We start from the raw sequence: 16,258 nt of genomic DNA, 5'->3' as shown, positions 1-16,258 counted from the left end.
ATACACACACCACACACACACACACACACACACACACATATATATATATTATTATTATTTTTAGAGGTTCTTGCCTTAGCATGCTTGTACTCGCTGTGGGTGGGGGGAGAGAGAGACAGACACAGAGAGGGAAAGTGATAAACCACCCCCCAGGGTGATGGCCATGCTGCGGTCTGTCTTCCTCCCCAATCTTGAGTATGCATGCACATGCTCCTGGAGTGATTTTCTAGTCACTGGGTCCAGGACTTAAACTGAGATCGACTATGTGGGAGTCCAGCAATGTAATTGCTATGCCATCTGTTGGTCCCACTTACAGATATTTTATAATATATACACACACACACACACACACACACACACACAGAATTTCTGTAAGTATATAATAATATGTAAGTATAGAATTTGAGTAAAAGCAGGGGCATCTGTTCTGCTTACTTTTGGATAGAGAGGGCCCATATGGAGAACCAGTGAGATCTATTGATAAAGGCTGAAGAGCATAAATGGTTTGGCTGCACAGAGGCTGATACACAGAACTTAAAGTGAGCCCTTTAGGACATAAGGCAGCGCCTCCAGGCCTGTTGGAGATTGGCTACATGTGATTTGTCCAGAGGGTGTGGTTGCTCCTCTGAGGCCTCCCAGGGCTACACCTGTGTGTAAAGCAGGAGCTGGATAGAAAAGAGACTGGTGGGCCAGCAGGTGACATGGTGGTTAAAGTGCTGGACTCCCACATGGTCATCCATGGTTCAAGTCGCAGACCTGGTGAGATATATATATATATATATATATATAAAACATACATATATATAATGTTACATGTAATATATATAATATATAATTAATATATATTATATATCATGTTATATAATAGATAATATTACATCAGCTACATCCTACATTTGGGTGCTCAAACAGTATGTAGAGATTCTAGCTTCCTCTGATTTCTGTTTAAGATTCCAAGCCTGGAGCCAGCTGGTGGCATGACATTTGAGGTGGCTGGATCCCACATAGCTGACTGTGTGATTCAAGTCTAGACTAAACTCGAGAAACACACTGGGCATGTGTGTGTGCCCAAAATTCCGAAAAGAAAGAGATGAAGGAGACGGGGTTTCAGTGTAACCATCCCTCACTGGGGTGCTTTCTCACTTTAACCCATCTCTCAGTCTCTCTCCAGGGAGCGAGTGTGCCCTGGAACAAAAAGAAAAAAAAAAGAAATTCCAAACCTGTCCTTGAAAAAGTTATTATATTGGAAAGTTATTGCTAAATGATCTGAAATTTTAAAGAACCTATCCACAAAGCCTGGGGTTCCCGAACACTCTATATATCATAGGAGAGTGTGCCAACATGCTTGCCACAGTGAATTTTCCGATCCTGTGACCAGGTCAGCAGGAGAATAAAGGGAGCGGCAGATTGTATTTCAGTGACTGGAGTCTGGCCAAGGCCGAGAGAGCTTTTACATGTGTGGTGACACCTCTTACCCACATTCACACAGCAGTCAGGCATGCAGCCGGCAACAGTAGGTCTTTACCTAAGGCTGACCTGTGTAGATGATCTGCTGACTCCTTTTGTATAGTTATAAAAAATTGGCTAGGGAACCTAGCAGGTGGTATGGTAGTTAAACTGCCAGACCCCTACATGATCGATCGATGTTCAAGTCTTAGATCCGGCAGCTTGAAAATTACTCTCGGAGTATGTGCGTGCATTCCAAAATCCCAGGAGGAGAATGGAAGAGAGGGATTTGGTGTGGCCATCTACCATGGGGGCGGGGGCTGGGTAATTTCTCACTTTCCCTCTCACTGCCTCTCTCTGATGAGTGCACATGCCCGATGGCAAAAATCTTAAAAATAAATAAATAAATAAAAGAATAAAGAAAAAAAGGTTGGTCAGAGTTGAAGAGTTTCTAAATTTAATTATTTTAATCGTAGGGAGAAACTGTTATATCTTTTCCTCATTCATTGAAAAGTTGATGGTAGCGACTCCTATAACAAGAGACAGATTAATAAGAGAAAAACATATACATTTATTTATTTATTTATTTATTTCAAAGAGATTTTTGCTCTAGGGTATATAGAGAGATAGAAAGTAAAAAATTAACCCCCTTCCCGGCAGGGGACGGCCATGCCACAATCCCTTCTCCTCCATTCTTCTCTCGGGATTTTGGGCATATGTGCACAACGCACCTGGCATGAGTTTTAAGTCATCAGGTACAGGACTTGAACCATGGTCAACTACATGGGAGTCTAGAACCTTAATGCTGCCCCTGCTGTTCCCTATACACATTTATTTAATGTAAATTTTACAGACATAGGAGCCTTCAGAAATGAAGAACCAAAGACCCAGGGATTTTTTTCTTTAAAGAATTACTCATTTAGCTTTATGTGTCATCATTATTATTTTTAATTTACTACAGGGCATGCGTGCTCACCAGAGACAGAGAGAGAGAGAGAGTGGGAAAATGAGAATGTAAACTGCTAGGTCTGGGACTCAAAGTGGTTAGCTATGTGAGAGTCCAGCACCTTAACCACCATGACACCTGCTGACCTAACCCAGGGAAAATTTTTATGGACAGTCATATAGAGGTATGATTAGGGAACAAAAGGTATTATCTGATGGTAACAGACTGTGGAAACTTAGTAAGGCTTCTCTGTTCAGATCTTTCTCTAGTTCTTACGTGACATTCCTTCCCTCCAGGTCTAAGGGAAGACACACACACACATACACATGCACCTGGCACGTGGCTCACACTCTAGGACTGTAACCGTGCGCTCAGCCGTGTGGGATCAGCCACCTTAGCCGTACGCCTTCTGGCTGGCTTACTATTGCTTTTGTTTAGGAGCCAGTAGTCAGGAGAAGATGGAAGAGACCTTCCTGCCTCTGCAGTTTTCCCAGTCTCCTTCAGTATGCCAATGTGCCATGTTTGGGGGAGCGTTTGCTGTGCCCCATTGTCCTGACCAGCCATGGTCCTGTCCTGCTCAGTCCTGCCCATGCTTTCCATTAGGGTTGGCCTCTTGGCTATAGTCTTTCACACGTGCTGTCACGGGACATGTGGGTCAGCTCAGACTTGTCCTCTGGACCCTGTGTGGCCAGTATTATGGCACATATCAGACATGCAAAGTTAAGAGGCCTAAAAGAGTACTCTGAGGCCATGGCCTGAGGGTCACTCCACTCCACATTGATTTTTAGTCTTTACATCAATACTTGTATAGAGAGGAACCTCCACAGAAAACCTTCATTTATATTTTACTTCTGCTAGTCCCACTGTAGTGTTTTCTTTATATTATAACTTGTTTAATGACTAGTTAATTTGGTAGTCTGACTGTAAAATTCTCCATCTGAAGTATGGGTAGGCAAAATGCATATACTTCTTTGGTCTTCCCCAATAGTATTGATGCATAACAATGAAGCATATTATTTTTTACTTTCACTGTATCTGACCAGGAATCCACTAGATTGCAGTGACAAAACTTTGGAAAGTAGAATGGTAATAATGCTCTTAACTATCTGACTTTACATATGTTTAGAGGCCGTGGGAAAGCATGCTTACAATCTCCAAAGGGATTTGAGCTGTATTCAAAGGTAAATGGTAATGCATGCTCACATTCCTTGAAAACCTAACAGTACCTCAGTCCCCTCTATACCCAACAAACACTTACTGTAATAAATTGAGTTGAATAAAAGCATTAATGAATCCAATGTGTCTACTATTGTACACTTGAAAACATTTCTTATAGGCAAACACACTTATATTTAAATCAAGTGATGCTGATCCTGTAACAAATGTTTCTGTTTCTGTTACCATAGAATTGTCATCCTGTAGGAGTAAATCGCTTTAACAGATTTTGATGTAATAGACTCAAATCAGCAACAAACAGCGAGGGGTTCACTGGGGACAATGGTAAAGTTGTTAATTTAAAGAAGAAAAACAAGCCTCAGAACAACATGTGTGGGACTTACTAAGCATAAGTATGAAGGGAAAAAAGCCATGGGAGTTGTGGGAAAAACAAGCTTAAGAGTGATCACCGTAACAAGACGTGTGCACGCCTGTGCACGTGTGTGCACATAACACCTCGCACCAACAGGATACTTGTTCATGGGCCAAAGTTTGGTTTGTAGAAGCTAGGGAGATTTTCGCATCACAAACTTCTCTAATTTTGTCTCATTGCTCAATGTATATTTTTTTCAGATGGAAAGAATTGAAGATTTTATTCATATTCGTAAGATATTAAAATATAAATACATATGAAAGAATATACATAGGTTAGGTATACACAATGTTAAACCAATGGGTTAAGAAATGAAATAGTAAAAGTCTTAGTTTTATGTAAATAATTTACAATAATTTTGTAATTAATTGAAAATATTTTAGAAAACTGATTTTAATAAATATGGGGTTGTATACATAGCCACATGCATGATAAATTATTTTGTTTGAATTTTCTAGAAAATAGTCTCATATTTCACTAGTATTGTAGACCATAGTTTCATGCATTAGTTTTGATCTCAGAGCATGAAAGAGATTTGAAGACTATATAGAGGGCCTTGAGAATAGCAACAAAGATTTCCCCCCCTCAGGAGCAAATCTGCTTTAAGAAGGGAATAAACTGTTGAGTGATTGATCTTGGAAAAGAGAAGGCCTATGAGTAGCATCAATAATACTCCAGGGTACAGAATGTTTATTACTAGGATGCAGTCACCGCAGGAGAGTGAGTCTTGTTTGCTTTGTTTGTTAAAATATCCTGAATTCTACAGCAGGACCTGCCATTTGGTAGGTGTTCAACAAATATTGCGAGAACGAGAAGTTAAAATATCACTTGGGTTTTTCAGTAGCTAGGAGTTGTCTTACAAAAGATCCCAGTAGAGGGAAACAGGCAGAAGACGCCACATTAGCTCGCAGTGGAGTAAGCACACCTCACGTGTGCCAGCATGGCTTTGTCCAGGTGGTATTCATTACTCATACGTAGGAGTGCACACAAGAAGACTGCTTGGCATTTAGAGTCCACATATTTTAATTTTCTACCTGTATCTCTTTAAACAGTCTGTATTTGGGTTAGGCATAAAACAAAGTTTTAAATTAAGGAAGGCCGGGATAAAATTTTGTTTTCATTCTTTTCACGAATTGTACTCAAAGAGAAGTTAAAATATCATTCCTTCGGGTGGTACTAGCGGGAACAAATAGAGGCATACACAACGGATCTCGAGAACAATAGTGACTCTGAAATCTCATTCTATCAGTTGTTATGGTTCACTTGCTTCTATAAAGGCTCAGGAGAGGCAGGCTGATTTGGACAGAGAGAGTGAGTCAGAAATTTCCTGAAAGGGTGAATTTTAGAGAGAATAATTCCACTTTAATGATCAGAGAAGAGAGAGACATTATGTGAGCTAATTATGAAGTTAGAAATTAGCAAAAAAGGAACCTTTTATTTTTTTTTACAGAATTCTGTATTTAATTTTATTATTATTATTATTACTGTTATTATTATTTTAAAATTCCTAAAAGGTACATGTGCTCACCAGAGACAAGGAAAGTGAGAAAACAAGCTGCCAGGTTCAGGACTTGAACTGCATTCAGCCATCTGGAAGTCCAGTGTGTTAACTACCACATCACCTCCTAGCCCGCCAAAAACAACATTTTTAAAGATCTACCAAACATTAAGTTTCTTCTGAAAGGCAGAAACAATAAACTTTCAGTAAATAAAGAAAAGCAGGAAAATTTATAATCTAAAAGGGGAAAATATGGGGTTATTGAAAAAGTCATGATGTAGTTTTCTGTTTCTCTATGCAAAAAAAGTGTCACGACTTTTCTGAAGACCCAAAACAATGTAAACAGATAATTACCCTACAGTGTGAAAATTGCTGGAGAGGTAAGTCCCAAGTTCTGTGTATATTCATGGAAAGAGACATGTCTGGGGAAGGGTTTCATAGGCGTGATTCATGATAGTTTTGGGGGAACCTAAAATTTAGAAGAATAATTATGAAATTACTGTATCTGACTCAAAAGCCTACTACAATTTACCTAAAGTACACTAATAGTTTTAGAATGTTCCAATATGCCTAGTTTTATTAATTGATTTTTTCAGTAAAAATAATGCTTATATTGGATCATTGGAAAAGTCATGACACATTTTTACATAGAAAAACATGTCATGGGACCCAGCAGTTGGTGTAATGCCTATGTCACTGAACTCCCATGTAGTTGACCGCGGTTCGAGCCCTGGACCGATGACTTAAACTCATGCCAGGCGTGTGTGTGTGCATGCCCAAGATCTCGAGAGGAGAATGGAGGAGAAGGGATTGCAGCCCATCCCCCCTGGGGGGTGATTTCTCGCTTTCTATCTCTTTGTCTCTCTCTGTCTTTCTGGCAAGTGCACGTGCCCTACACTTAAAAGAAAAAAAAAAAAAAAGAAAAAAAAAAAAAGAAAGGGAACTCCAAGGCTAATACCTGAAGAACAGGGAAGAATTGAGGTTATGTTGACTGACAGATATTAGAAAAATACAAAGGGATGTAAAACTGATTGGGTAAATAACGAGATTATTAGAAAGGCATCAGTCTCTGAGTAGGGGGGACTACATTACACACCACTGTGCCTTTCTTAGGGTGGACCAGGAACTGAACGTAGGCCTGCCATGTGGCCTCAGCCTGCCAAGTAGCAGTGTCAGGTGCAGGCCACCGCAGCTGAACAAAGAGGCTCATATTTGATTAGAGATTAGAATATAATTTTTGGTTACAAGTAAATTAATAGTTGCTATTGGAAATTTTAATGATATTTTTTCAAAACCTTTTCTGAAACTGAAATTCTATGAGAAAGGAAAATATTTTCTTTTTTTTTTAAAGAGACATTTTTGCTATAGGTGTGTGTGCTTGCCAGAGACACAGAGAGACAGAAAGAGAAAAATCACCCTTCAGGGGGCTGGCCATGCTGCAATTCCTTCTCCATTCTCTTCTAAGGATTTTGGGCATGCACACATACATGCCCAACATGAGTTTTAAGCTGCTGGGTTTGGGACTTGAACCGCAGTTGACTATGTGGGAGTCCAGTGATGTAACCATTATGCTATCTACTGGTCCCAAAGGTAAAATATTTTCTAATATTAGGTTATGAATGTCTTGGAAAAGGGAGAGATGGTGTAGAATATAGCATCTAATTCTTGAAGGTTATGCTGTACAGATTTGAGTAATTTCTGTGTACTCTATGGAAATCTAATCTGGAAAGTGCAAAATAACGCAGAAACTTTATATTTAAAAGTAAATGGGCTTATGGTAAAAACGGTCTTTTTTTCCATCATTTTAGAGTACTTTTTGAAGGAAAATTTCACATCTGAATGCTCTATATTCACCCATGACGGTGATCACCTTTGATATGAAATATAGCACAAATGTGTGCTCCTAGATCAAAGCTCCTCTATGGTATAGAGCTCTTTGCTCAAAGTCATGTGACTTGTCTCAGCCTATCACACATTCTCTGTTTCTGGAGCTTATGGAATAGGATGAAGTACATAGTGCAATTTATATGAAAATGTTCTAGATTTATCGTGATGATTTGAAAATGAAAGGGACCAGCAGTTGGTGTAATGGCTATGTCACTGGACTCCCATGTAGTTGACCATGGTTTGAGTCCCAGCCCCAGTGGCTTAAACTCATGCTAGGTGCATGTGTGTGTGTGCCCAAGATCCAGAGAAGAAAATGGAAGAGAAGAGATTGTGGTGTGGCCATCTCTCCTGGGGATATCAGAAAGTTTCACTTTCTGACTCTCTGTCTCTCTCTGTCTTTCTAGTGAGCACATGCGCCCTATAGCAAAAACCTCTCCAAAAAAAATAAAAAAATAAATAAAAGAAAGAAAGAAAGAAAATGAAGCAAAATTACATTCTTATAACAACTGGTTTTAAATTCTATACTTCAGTGTTTGCTCACATTTACGAAACTATGTTGTGTTGATTGTAGGGCACAGGAGATGCTGACTGTCATTTTAAAATGAAGAAGAACTTGGAAAATGCATCCGTGAGCCTGGAGTCTACAAAGAGCCCAGGGCTGTTCGTGGGACTTCGGTCAGATGGACAGGCAAGACCAGTCATCTACACAGAGGATGAGAATGTTTGCTTCTACCCACAAGTCATCCAATGTACGTTTACTCTGAAGTACTTCCATTTTGCTTGCTTTAGGATGGTTTGTGTACATAATTTTTAAGAAGCAAGTCTCTGGCTGCTAACTTTTTTGTTCCTTATAATTCTAGAAGCAGTAGAAGAAAAATCATGATGACTTCCTGTCTCAGATTTTTCAGAAAATTAATATTAGGTATAGGGGTTTTGCTCCATTAAGCTCTTTGATAACTTTAAGAGTTGTGTGTGCATTGTGTGGGCGTGCATATTCGTATTTGGATCTTTTTGTTATTATATTTAAGGGTATCCCCATAGTCACTAATAAGGGATAATGCTGTTAGAAATATTTTCATTTTTTTGCTCTTAATTTTTAATGCTCACAACACACAGAGATGGAATAATGATAAACACAAATGGGATTTGGATTAAATATAGAAATGTAAAAAGATTCTCAGGATAGGACAGATATGGGAATATTTTGAAACTGGTTTCTTATCTAAGCTCAGGTTCCCTAGCAAACTGAAGTGAAAGTCTGAGGATTTGGCCTAAATGATTGACATTTAAAATGCATTTGCCAGAATATAAAGGCTAATGAAGTAACTCTGCTGTGTTTTTAAATGATCTTGAAGTTTGTCATCTTAGTTTTACCTGTTAGGTATCCATAAGTTTTGACTTAATCAAAATCTGTGTGATTTCAGTCAGCCTGGCTCTTATTTAACTTCTTTTTTAAAATGATAGTCCATCTACTCTCTCTCTCTCTCTCTCTCTGTGTGTGTGTGTGTGTGTGTGTGTAAAATATCCTACCAAAGATAGTTTCAGATGAGAGCATAATGCTCGATTTAACAAGATGGCATAACTGGCCCTGTGCTCTGTGCTATCTTCATCAGATTCTTTAAGCCTTTGGTTGCCATATTTAAAATTTTGCCAATTGTTGGGCTAGTTACCTTAATTTACTGCCATCCATACCAGCAGTCCCTCCACTCTGTTTTCCCGCAGGCTGGCACAAAGTGGCACTCCCACTCAACAAAATGGGTCTGCCATCTGCCTCCTGAGCACTGAGGGAAACCGATGACTCGGAAGGCAGCAGCAGGATACAGGGTGGGGTAGACAAGGAGCGGCAAGAAATAGGAAGGGCCAGGGGAGAAAAGATGAGACAGAGGAGAGCGGTAACCGCCAAAGGAGAGGAGAAGGAAATCACCTGTGGCAAACCGAGGGAGAGAGAGAGAGAGAGAGAGAGAGAGAGAGAGAACATGTGCCACCGTGTGGTGTTTGTACTGATAGCAGCAAAAGAAACGAAGTCATTGTTCTTCACAGGCTCTACGACTCCGGTCTATTCCTAGCGCACGCAGACTTTGTGATTTCTTATCTAGTCACTAGAGGCCACCTCCTGTCTTAGAAGGGCTTCTGCTAAAGGAGACTTTGCTTTGGAAGTCTTATTGGAGTATTGTGAGTCCTAGGAATTCTGAGGAAGGCTATGAAAACATCAATATTTCCTCGAAATACCATTTCTAGTCATGCTTTCCCGTTTTCACGCGAGTCCCTATGTTAAATCTGTGTGTGCAGTAAGAGTCATTTGGCTTCCACATCAAGTTTGTAAGCTTCCCGCCTGGGCTGAAATGCAAGGTCTAGCTGCAGAAGAAGCGGCTGCAGCTCCTGTGACAGACTGTCCTTGACTCCAGTCAATCAGCAGGCTCCGCTGAACACTGCAGCAAAGGAAGTGCAAGGACGACTGTACAGAGGCTTGCATTTGCTGTATTGGCACACGCCACTGGAAATTCCATTTTCATAGATATTTACCTTTACTTCTTCCCTCTTACCTTTTCTTCTTACTTTTCTAGGTAAGGCTGGATTTCTTGCTAGATTAGGAAACAAATGAGTATGTCTTTTCTCTGATTTTTTTTTTCTCCTCTGTTTTCTTGATCTGGCATTAGTCGGGTCTTCTCTGGTCACTAAAGTCCAAATGGCAATGTTGTTTCAGTCATGTCCCACGAGCCCAGCACAGCACCTGGTGCAGAGTATGTGCAGGTGTACTTGTTTGACGAATAAATAGTGTAGCATAAAATGAGTGAGATTTTATCTCAGAGCTTTATTTTCATATGCTAGCAGTATGCCCCGTATAAGTTAATTAACATTTCAGCCCCTGTTTTGCTATTTGTAAATGAGAATAATAACATTGCATTACTGTAGAAACTTTTGCGTGAATCCATGAACCTTTAGAAATTGTTAAGTAAACATATTCTGACTAAATAAACCATATGCAAATATGCATGAGTGTGCATTTAGAGTGGGAAGAAGCGTATTACCATTTTTAGATTTTACAAAAGGGTCAATAACTCACAAGTGAAAGAACGTTTATTTAAAACTTTGTAGTGAACCAGGAGGTAGTACAGCAGTAACACAACTGGAACCATACAAGAAAGGTCCTGGGTTTGTGTCCTGGGACCTCCCTGAGCACATCAGCCACATGCATGTGTGTCCCGGATACAGGCTGGCTGAGGCTGGGGGTAGATTCTGGCATGAGAATTCTGAAGAGGTTGTCATCTTGCAGTCTCCTTTGGCATGCATACCTACACACCTGGCATGATTGTCAAGCTACTGGGTCTGGGACTCAAACTGTTGTCAGCCATGTGGGAGTCCAGTGACTAACCACTATGCCATCTGCCAGACCCAGAATTGTTTCTCTATATATATTTAATTGTTTATATTTTAATACAGAGATACAGTGGCTCAACTTCATAGTTTTACTTATTTATTTATTTATTTTTAAACACTATAAACTTTTCTTCATTGTTTCCTGGAAAGTGGAGTTGAAATTGTGAGGTACCCTGAGCAGTAAGAAGACTTGGATAGGATAGGGAAAGGGATGGTGGTAGACAGAAAATAGTAAGGCTGCATTTCGAGAGACTCCAATGGAAACCTTCTGTGGAGCAGGTCCCTGTTGTCCCCAAGCACACACCCTGAGTGAGTGGCCCTCCCTCCTTGGCACCTGTGTAAGTACGCACACACTGCTTGGTCTGACACAGCTCACTTGATCCCATGGAGGCAAATGCTCTGTCCTGCCTAGATGGGGTCCCTCCATGTGGATGTGACTGGGTCCATCCACAGTGATGAGAGGCTTGGACTCTAGCTAGGAAGGGAGTCTGCAGTGGGAATGCCGCACACAGACTTTGAGAGCCAGACTGCTACTGTCTGGGTCCTTGTTTGAACCCTGATAGCTGCACACCTCACAGCTCCTGCAGCCCATGTTGTCTTCTGTGAAATGAGGGCCAAGGGTGCCTTCACTCAGGGTGGTGCAGGGCCGCAGGGCCTGACAATACAGAAGAAGCTTAGGGTAGTACCTGGTCTCAGTAATGCTCTAGATGAGTATTTACCTTTATGATTATTAAAGAAAGGAAGAGGCCCTCGTGGTGTGTCTTCTCCAAGTTAGCACTGATAGGTTCCTAGAAGTCAAGAGACACCATCTCATCTCCTCTTTTAATCAGTAGTTCTCAAAAAAAAAAAAAAAAGGGACCAGCAGTTAGCATAATGGCTATGTCGCTGAGCTCCCATGTAGTCAACTGCGGTTCAAGCTCCGGACCCAGTGGCTTAAACTCACGCCGGGCGCGTTTGCGTGCGTGCCCAAGATCCTGAGAAGAAAATGGAGGAGAAGGGATTGCGGTGTGGCCATCCCCCCTTGGGGGTGATTTCTCGCTTTCTGTCTCTCTATCACTCTCTGTCTGTCTGGCGAGCACACACACCCTATAGCATTAAAAAAAAAAAAAAAAAAAAAAAAAAAAAAAACCACAAACCAATTCTCCATGACTTGATTTATTCATCTACAGTTTGGTTAGGATTTGGATTAATTTATTGTGTATTGAAAATGTGTAATAAAAAGTCATTTATCCCACTGCCATTTAGCCATCCTAGCTAGGTCGTGCAGCAAAATTCCTTCAAACTCCCTTCCACGAATTTACATTAACATTACTATGGGCCTGACATACAGGAGAAAGTGTGAAAAGGCCTGACCTGTTGGGCCGATATGGCCAGTCGTTGTATAGAGCCCATGGAGAAGGTTCTTTGATTATCTCGACTTGTGGGTTATGTGGAAGCTTTGTTTATTCCCATTGCCCTGGATAATGAGCCCACACATACAATTGCATTCTGCTAGTATTGTTTTAAAGAACTTTAGATCAATATAACTTATAACTCTATTCACTTCAGTGTAAAGTTTTTATAACAGAGATGTAACTTATGTATAAAATTTGTCTCCTCTTGCTTTAAATCCAGCCCACTTTTATGGGTATGAGTTATCCTCACATATAGATCAAGAGACTCTATTAGTGCCTAGAAAATTTCAGGACTAAAGATTTGGTTCAGATATTTTACTTTCATCACAGTAAGAATTTCCTCTGGGTTCAAATCTTATGGACATTTGTATTAAAGCATGTTTAGATACTTTGTTTTTGTTTTGTTTTGTTTTTGCTAGAGAGAGACAGACAAAGAGTGAAAGTGAGAAGTCACTCCCTGATGGGAATGAACAATAATGCCTCCTCCCCTATTCTCCTCTCAGGATTTTGCGCACACATGTGCATGTACCTGGTGTGATTTTTCAAAACATTGGATCTGAGACTAAAACTGTGGTTGGTCATGTGGGAATCCAACTGCCTTAACCACCATACCACTGTTGTCATGGAAAATTCATTTTTGCTTCATTTTTAGTCTGCTAAGATTATTCAAGTATAAAAATTCAAATGAAATCCTGTCATATATCTAATTCATTAGATCCTGACTAAATTATTTAGAAAACTATGACAAAAAAGTTTCAAAAATAGAATAAATGGATTTAAACTATGCATACACTAATAACTTGACACTGTAATGCTAGCTACACTTTTTACTTTTCTTCTTCTTCTTTTTTTTTTTTTTTTAGCTTTTAGCCATAGAGCGTGTGCTTGCTAGAGAGAGACAGAAAGAGACAGAGAGAGGAAAAGTGAGAAATCACCCACCAGTGGTGATGGCCAGGCCATAATCCCTTCTCCTCTACTCTCTCCTTGGGATTTGGGGCATGCACACACCTGCACCTAGCTCTATTCTCAAGCCTCTGGATTTGGAACTCGAACCATGGAGTTGGCCATATGAGAGTCTAGCACCTTAATCACCACACCACCTGCTGGCCCCATTTATTTTACTTTTGAAATACTGATATTCAATAAAACAAAAGATTTTTACTTGTTGATTTTGTATAGTTACAGTCTTTCTAGTCTGATGGATCTTGATACAACTTAATTTTTGGATAGGAGGAGACACTGTCTGATGTGAAAAATTCATCATTCAAATCCATCTATCGATCTGTTTCCAGCTAGACAGTTTTGGTTCCTTTGCTTTTCTCACAGACTTCAGTTTATCTTGCTATTGATACAATCTCACATTTCTTTTTAAATTGCGAAACCACACTGGTAAGCGTTTTTCTAATTCAGAGCATTCCTAGAGGGACCATATGTTGCTTGGATTTCAGATCTCCTTTCGGGATCCACTTGCCCCAGTGCCAAAGTGAGTGGCCTTCTGCACAAAGGAATAGGAACATCCAGGTTGACATTTCCAGAAAAATCTCTTCCATCTCTTGAATTTTCTACCATTGTGTTGTATGAAAAGTTATCAGTATCTTTCTGAGAAGCTGAAGTAGAGTCTTGAGAAGCCAATGCAGGAGGGGGGAGAGGTGAGATGCTCCTTCTCCATCACAGCCCCTCCAGGCCGACCCTCTGCAGCTGTTTCGTGTTTCTAATCCCGGCTCTGCACCTGAGTTGCTTCCTCTCCCGTGTTACGTGCTTGGCGTGCGTGTCTGTTACAGCGCTCGTCAGGATACATCGGAGGGCCTTGTTCACATGTTCCGCTCTGGGCTGTAACCCCATCAACGTTAAAAGCTATGTCTTAGGTATCGATTTATCCCTAATGCTGTGGTAGTAACTGGAAGATAGCTTAACTTATCTTGGTAAATTCTGTACGTCTGCATTATTTGTATATAGATAGATGGACTCTGAATTATATTTAGGGAAGTTCTTGAGTTTTTCATCTTCATGTGCTCATTTGTTCTCAGTGAATGAACCTGTTTCAAGTTATTACTTTTTGTACTATAAAACTGCGTTATTGTCATCAATCTAAATATTGTGTCTAAACATTTCATTATAAATAAACCACATGGCCTATGTCTTATAGGATTTGGTGTTTAAAAGCTTATTATTGTCTGAAATGATGTAAGGCTTGAAGGATATCCGTAGCCATGTGGTGACAGGCAGTTCTTCAGTTTCCTGTATCGTGCAGTCTGTGCCGTCATTCACTCAAGCGCTGCTAATTCCTCTCAACTAGGCCTGTGAGGTCTGCTGGCCCCATTTATTTTACTTTTGAAATACTGATATTCAATAAAACAAAAGATTTTTACTTGTTGATTTTGTATAGTTACAGTCTTTCTAGTCTGATGGATCTTGATACAACTTAATTTTTGGATAGGAGGAGACACTGTCTGATGTGAAAAATTCATCATTCAAATCCATCTATCGATCTGTTTCCAGCTAGACAGTTTTGGTTCCTTTGCTTTTCTCACAGACTTCAGTTTATCTTGCTATTGATACAATCTCACATTTCTTTTTAAATTGCGAAACCACACTGGTAAGCGTTTTTCTAATTCAGAGCATTCCTAGAGGGACCATATGTTGCTTGGATTTCAGATCTCCTTTCGGGATCCACTTGCCCCAGTGCCAAAGTGAGTGGCCTTCTGCACAAAGGAATAGGAACATCCAGGTTGACATTTCCAGAAAAATCTCTTCCATCTCTTGAATTTTCTACCATTGTGTTGTATGAAAAGTTATCAGTATCTTTCTGAGAAGCTGAAGTAGAGTCTTGAGAAGCCAATGCAGGAGGGGGGAGAGGTGAGATGCTCCTTCTCCATCACAGCCCCTCCAGGCCGACCCTCTGCAGCTGTTTCGTGTTTCTAATCCCGGCTCTGCACCTGAGTTGCTTCCTCTCCCGTGTTACGTGCTTGGCGTGCGTGTCTGTTACAGCGCTCGTCAGGATACATCGGAGGGCCTTGTTCACATGTTCCGCTCTGGGCTGTAACCCCATCAACGTTAAAAGCTATGTCTTAGGTATCGATTTATCCCTAATGCTGTGGTAGTAACTGGAAGATAGCTTAACTTATCTTGGTAAATTCTGTACGTCTGCATTATTTGTATATAGATAGATGGACTCTGAATTATATTTAGGGAAGTTCTTGAGTTTTTCATCTTCATGTGCTCATTTGTTCTCAGTGAATGAACCTGTTTCAAGTTATTACTTTTTGTACTATAAAACTGCGTTATTGTCATCAATCTAAATATTGTGTCTAAACATTTCATTATAAATAAACCACATGGCCTATGTCTTATAGGATTTGGTGTTTAAAAGCTTATTATTGTCTGAAATGATGTAAGGCTTGAAGGATATCCGTAGCCATGTGGTGACAGGCAGTTCTTCAGTTTCCTGTATCGTGCAGTCTGTGCCGTCATTCACTCAAGCGCTGCTAATTCCTCTCAACTAGGCCTGTGAGGTTGTGGTGCGATCTTCCTTCATGAGCCATCTTCAAACTGTTAGCTGAAATTGTGATATTAAGAAATAGCTGCTGTTAATTATTATTACATAGAATCAGACATCCACATAATATTTCATTGCTGATGAGATAGCTAAAACTTGGCGTCCATAGGTTAGTGAGTCCATAGACTAAGTGACTTATTACCACTTAAAAATTAAGTGGCCATCTCTCTTATACTCAAATTTGAAGAATAAACACAAACAACTTCAACCTTGAAATCCTGAATATAGATAGCACTTGCGAGCATCTATTATAAAATCGCAGACACTATTCAACTAAGCTGCAGATATCTATTTCTGAAGAATACTCCAGAACAACTTTCTTCCAAATAAAAGGCAGAGAAATGGCTCATGTATAATGTTCTGTTTGAGTGACATTTTAGGCAGTTCTCCTCTTGAGGAAGGCAAAGTACCAGATTATAAAAGGAGCTCCTATTTAGAGTTTGTGAGAAAAAACATCTTGAAGAAGTCATTTGACTCATATTGTGGTGTTAAACGATTGTTAGGATTTACAAAGCAATGAATAGGCTTTATAGGAACACCATCCATGCACAGCCCTGCTAGCAGG

The 16,258-nt window shown here is 40.1% G+C and overlaps 1 protein-coding gene across 1 annotated transcript in view; it reads left to right on the top strand.

Annotated features, from left to right (window-relative positions):
- The window catches only part of LOC102475442 (uncharacterized), an 84,972-nt gene that overhangs the window by 8,893 nt on the left and 59,821 nt on the right, over positions 1–16,258 (top strand). Inside the window, exon 4 of the mRNA XM_027773871.1 lies at positions 7,937–8,114. Coding sequence (XP_027629672.1) covers positions 7,937–8,114 — 178 coding nt within the window. The remainder of the gene's footprint in view (positions 1–7,936; positions 8,115–16,258) is intronic.

This window comes from Tupaia chinensis, unplaced genomic scaffold (genome assembly GCF_000334495.1).
Source record: "Tupaia chinensis unplaced genomic scaffold, TupChi_1.0 Scaffold000046_3, whole genome shotgun sequence".
NCBI classification, from domain to species: domain Eukaryota; kingdom Metazoa; phylum Chordata; class Mammalia; order Scandentia; family Tupaiidae; genus Tupaia; species Tupaia belangeri.
This window is presented reverse-complemented; position numbering and strand designations above follow the sequence as displayed.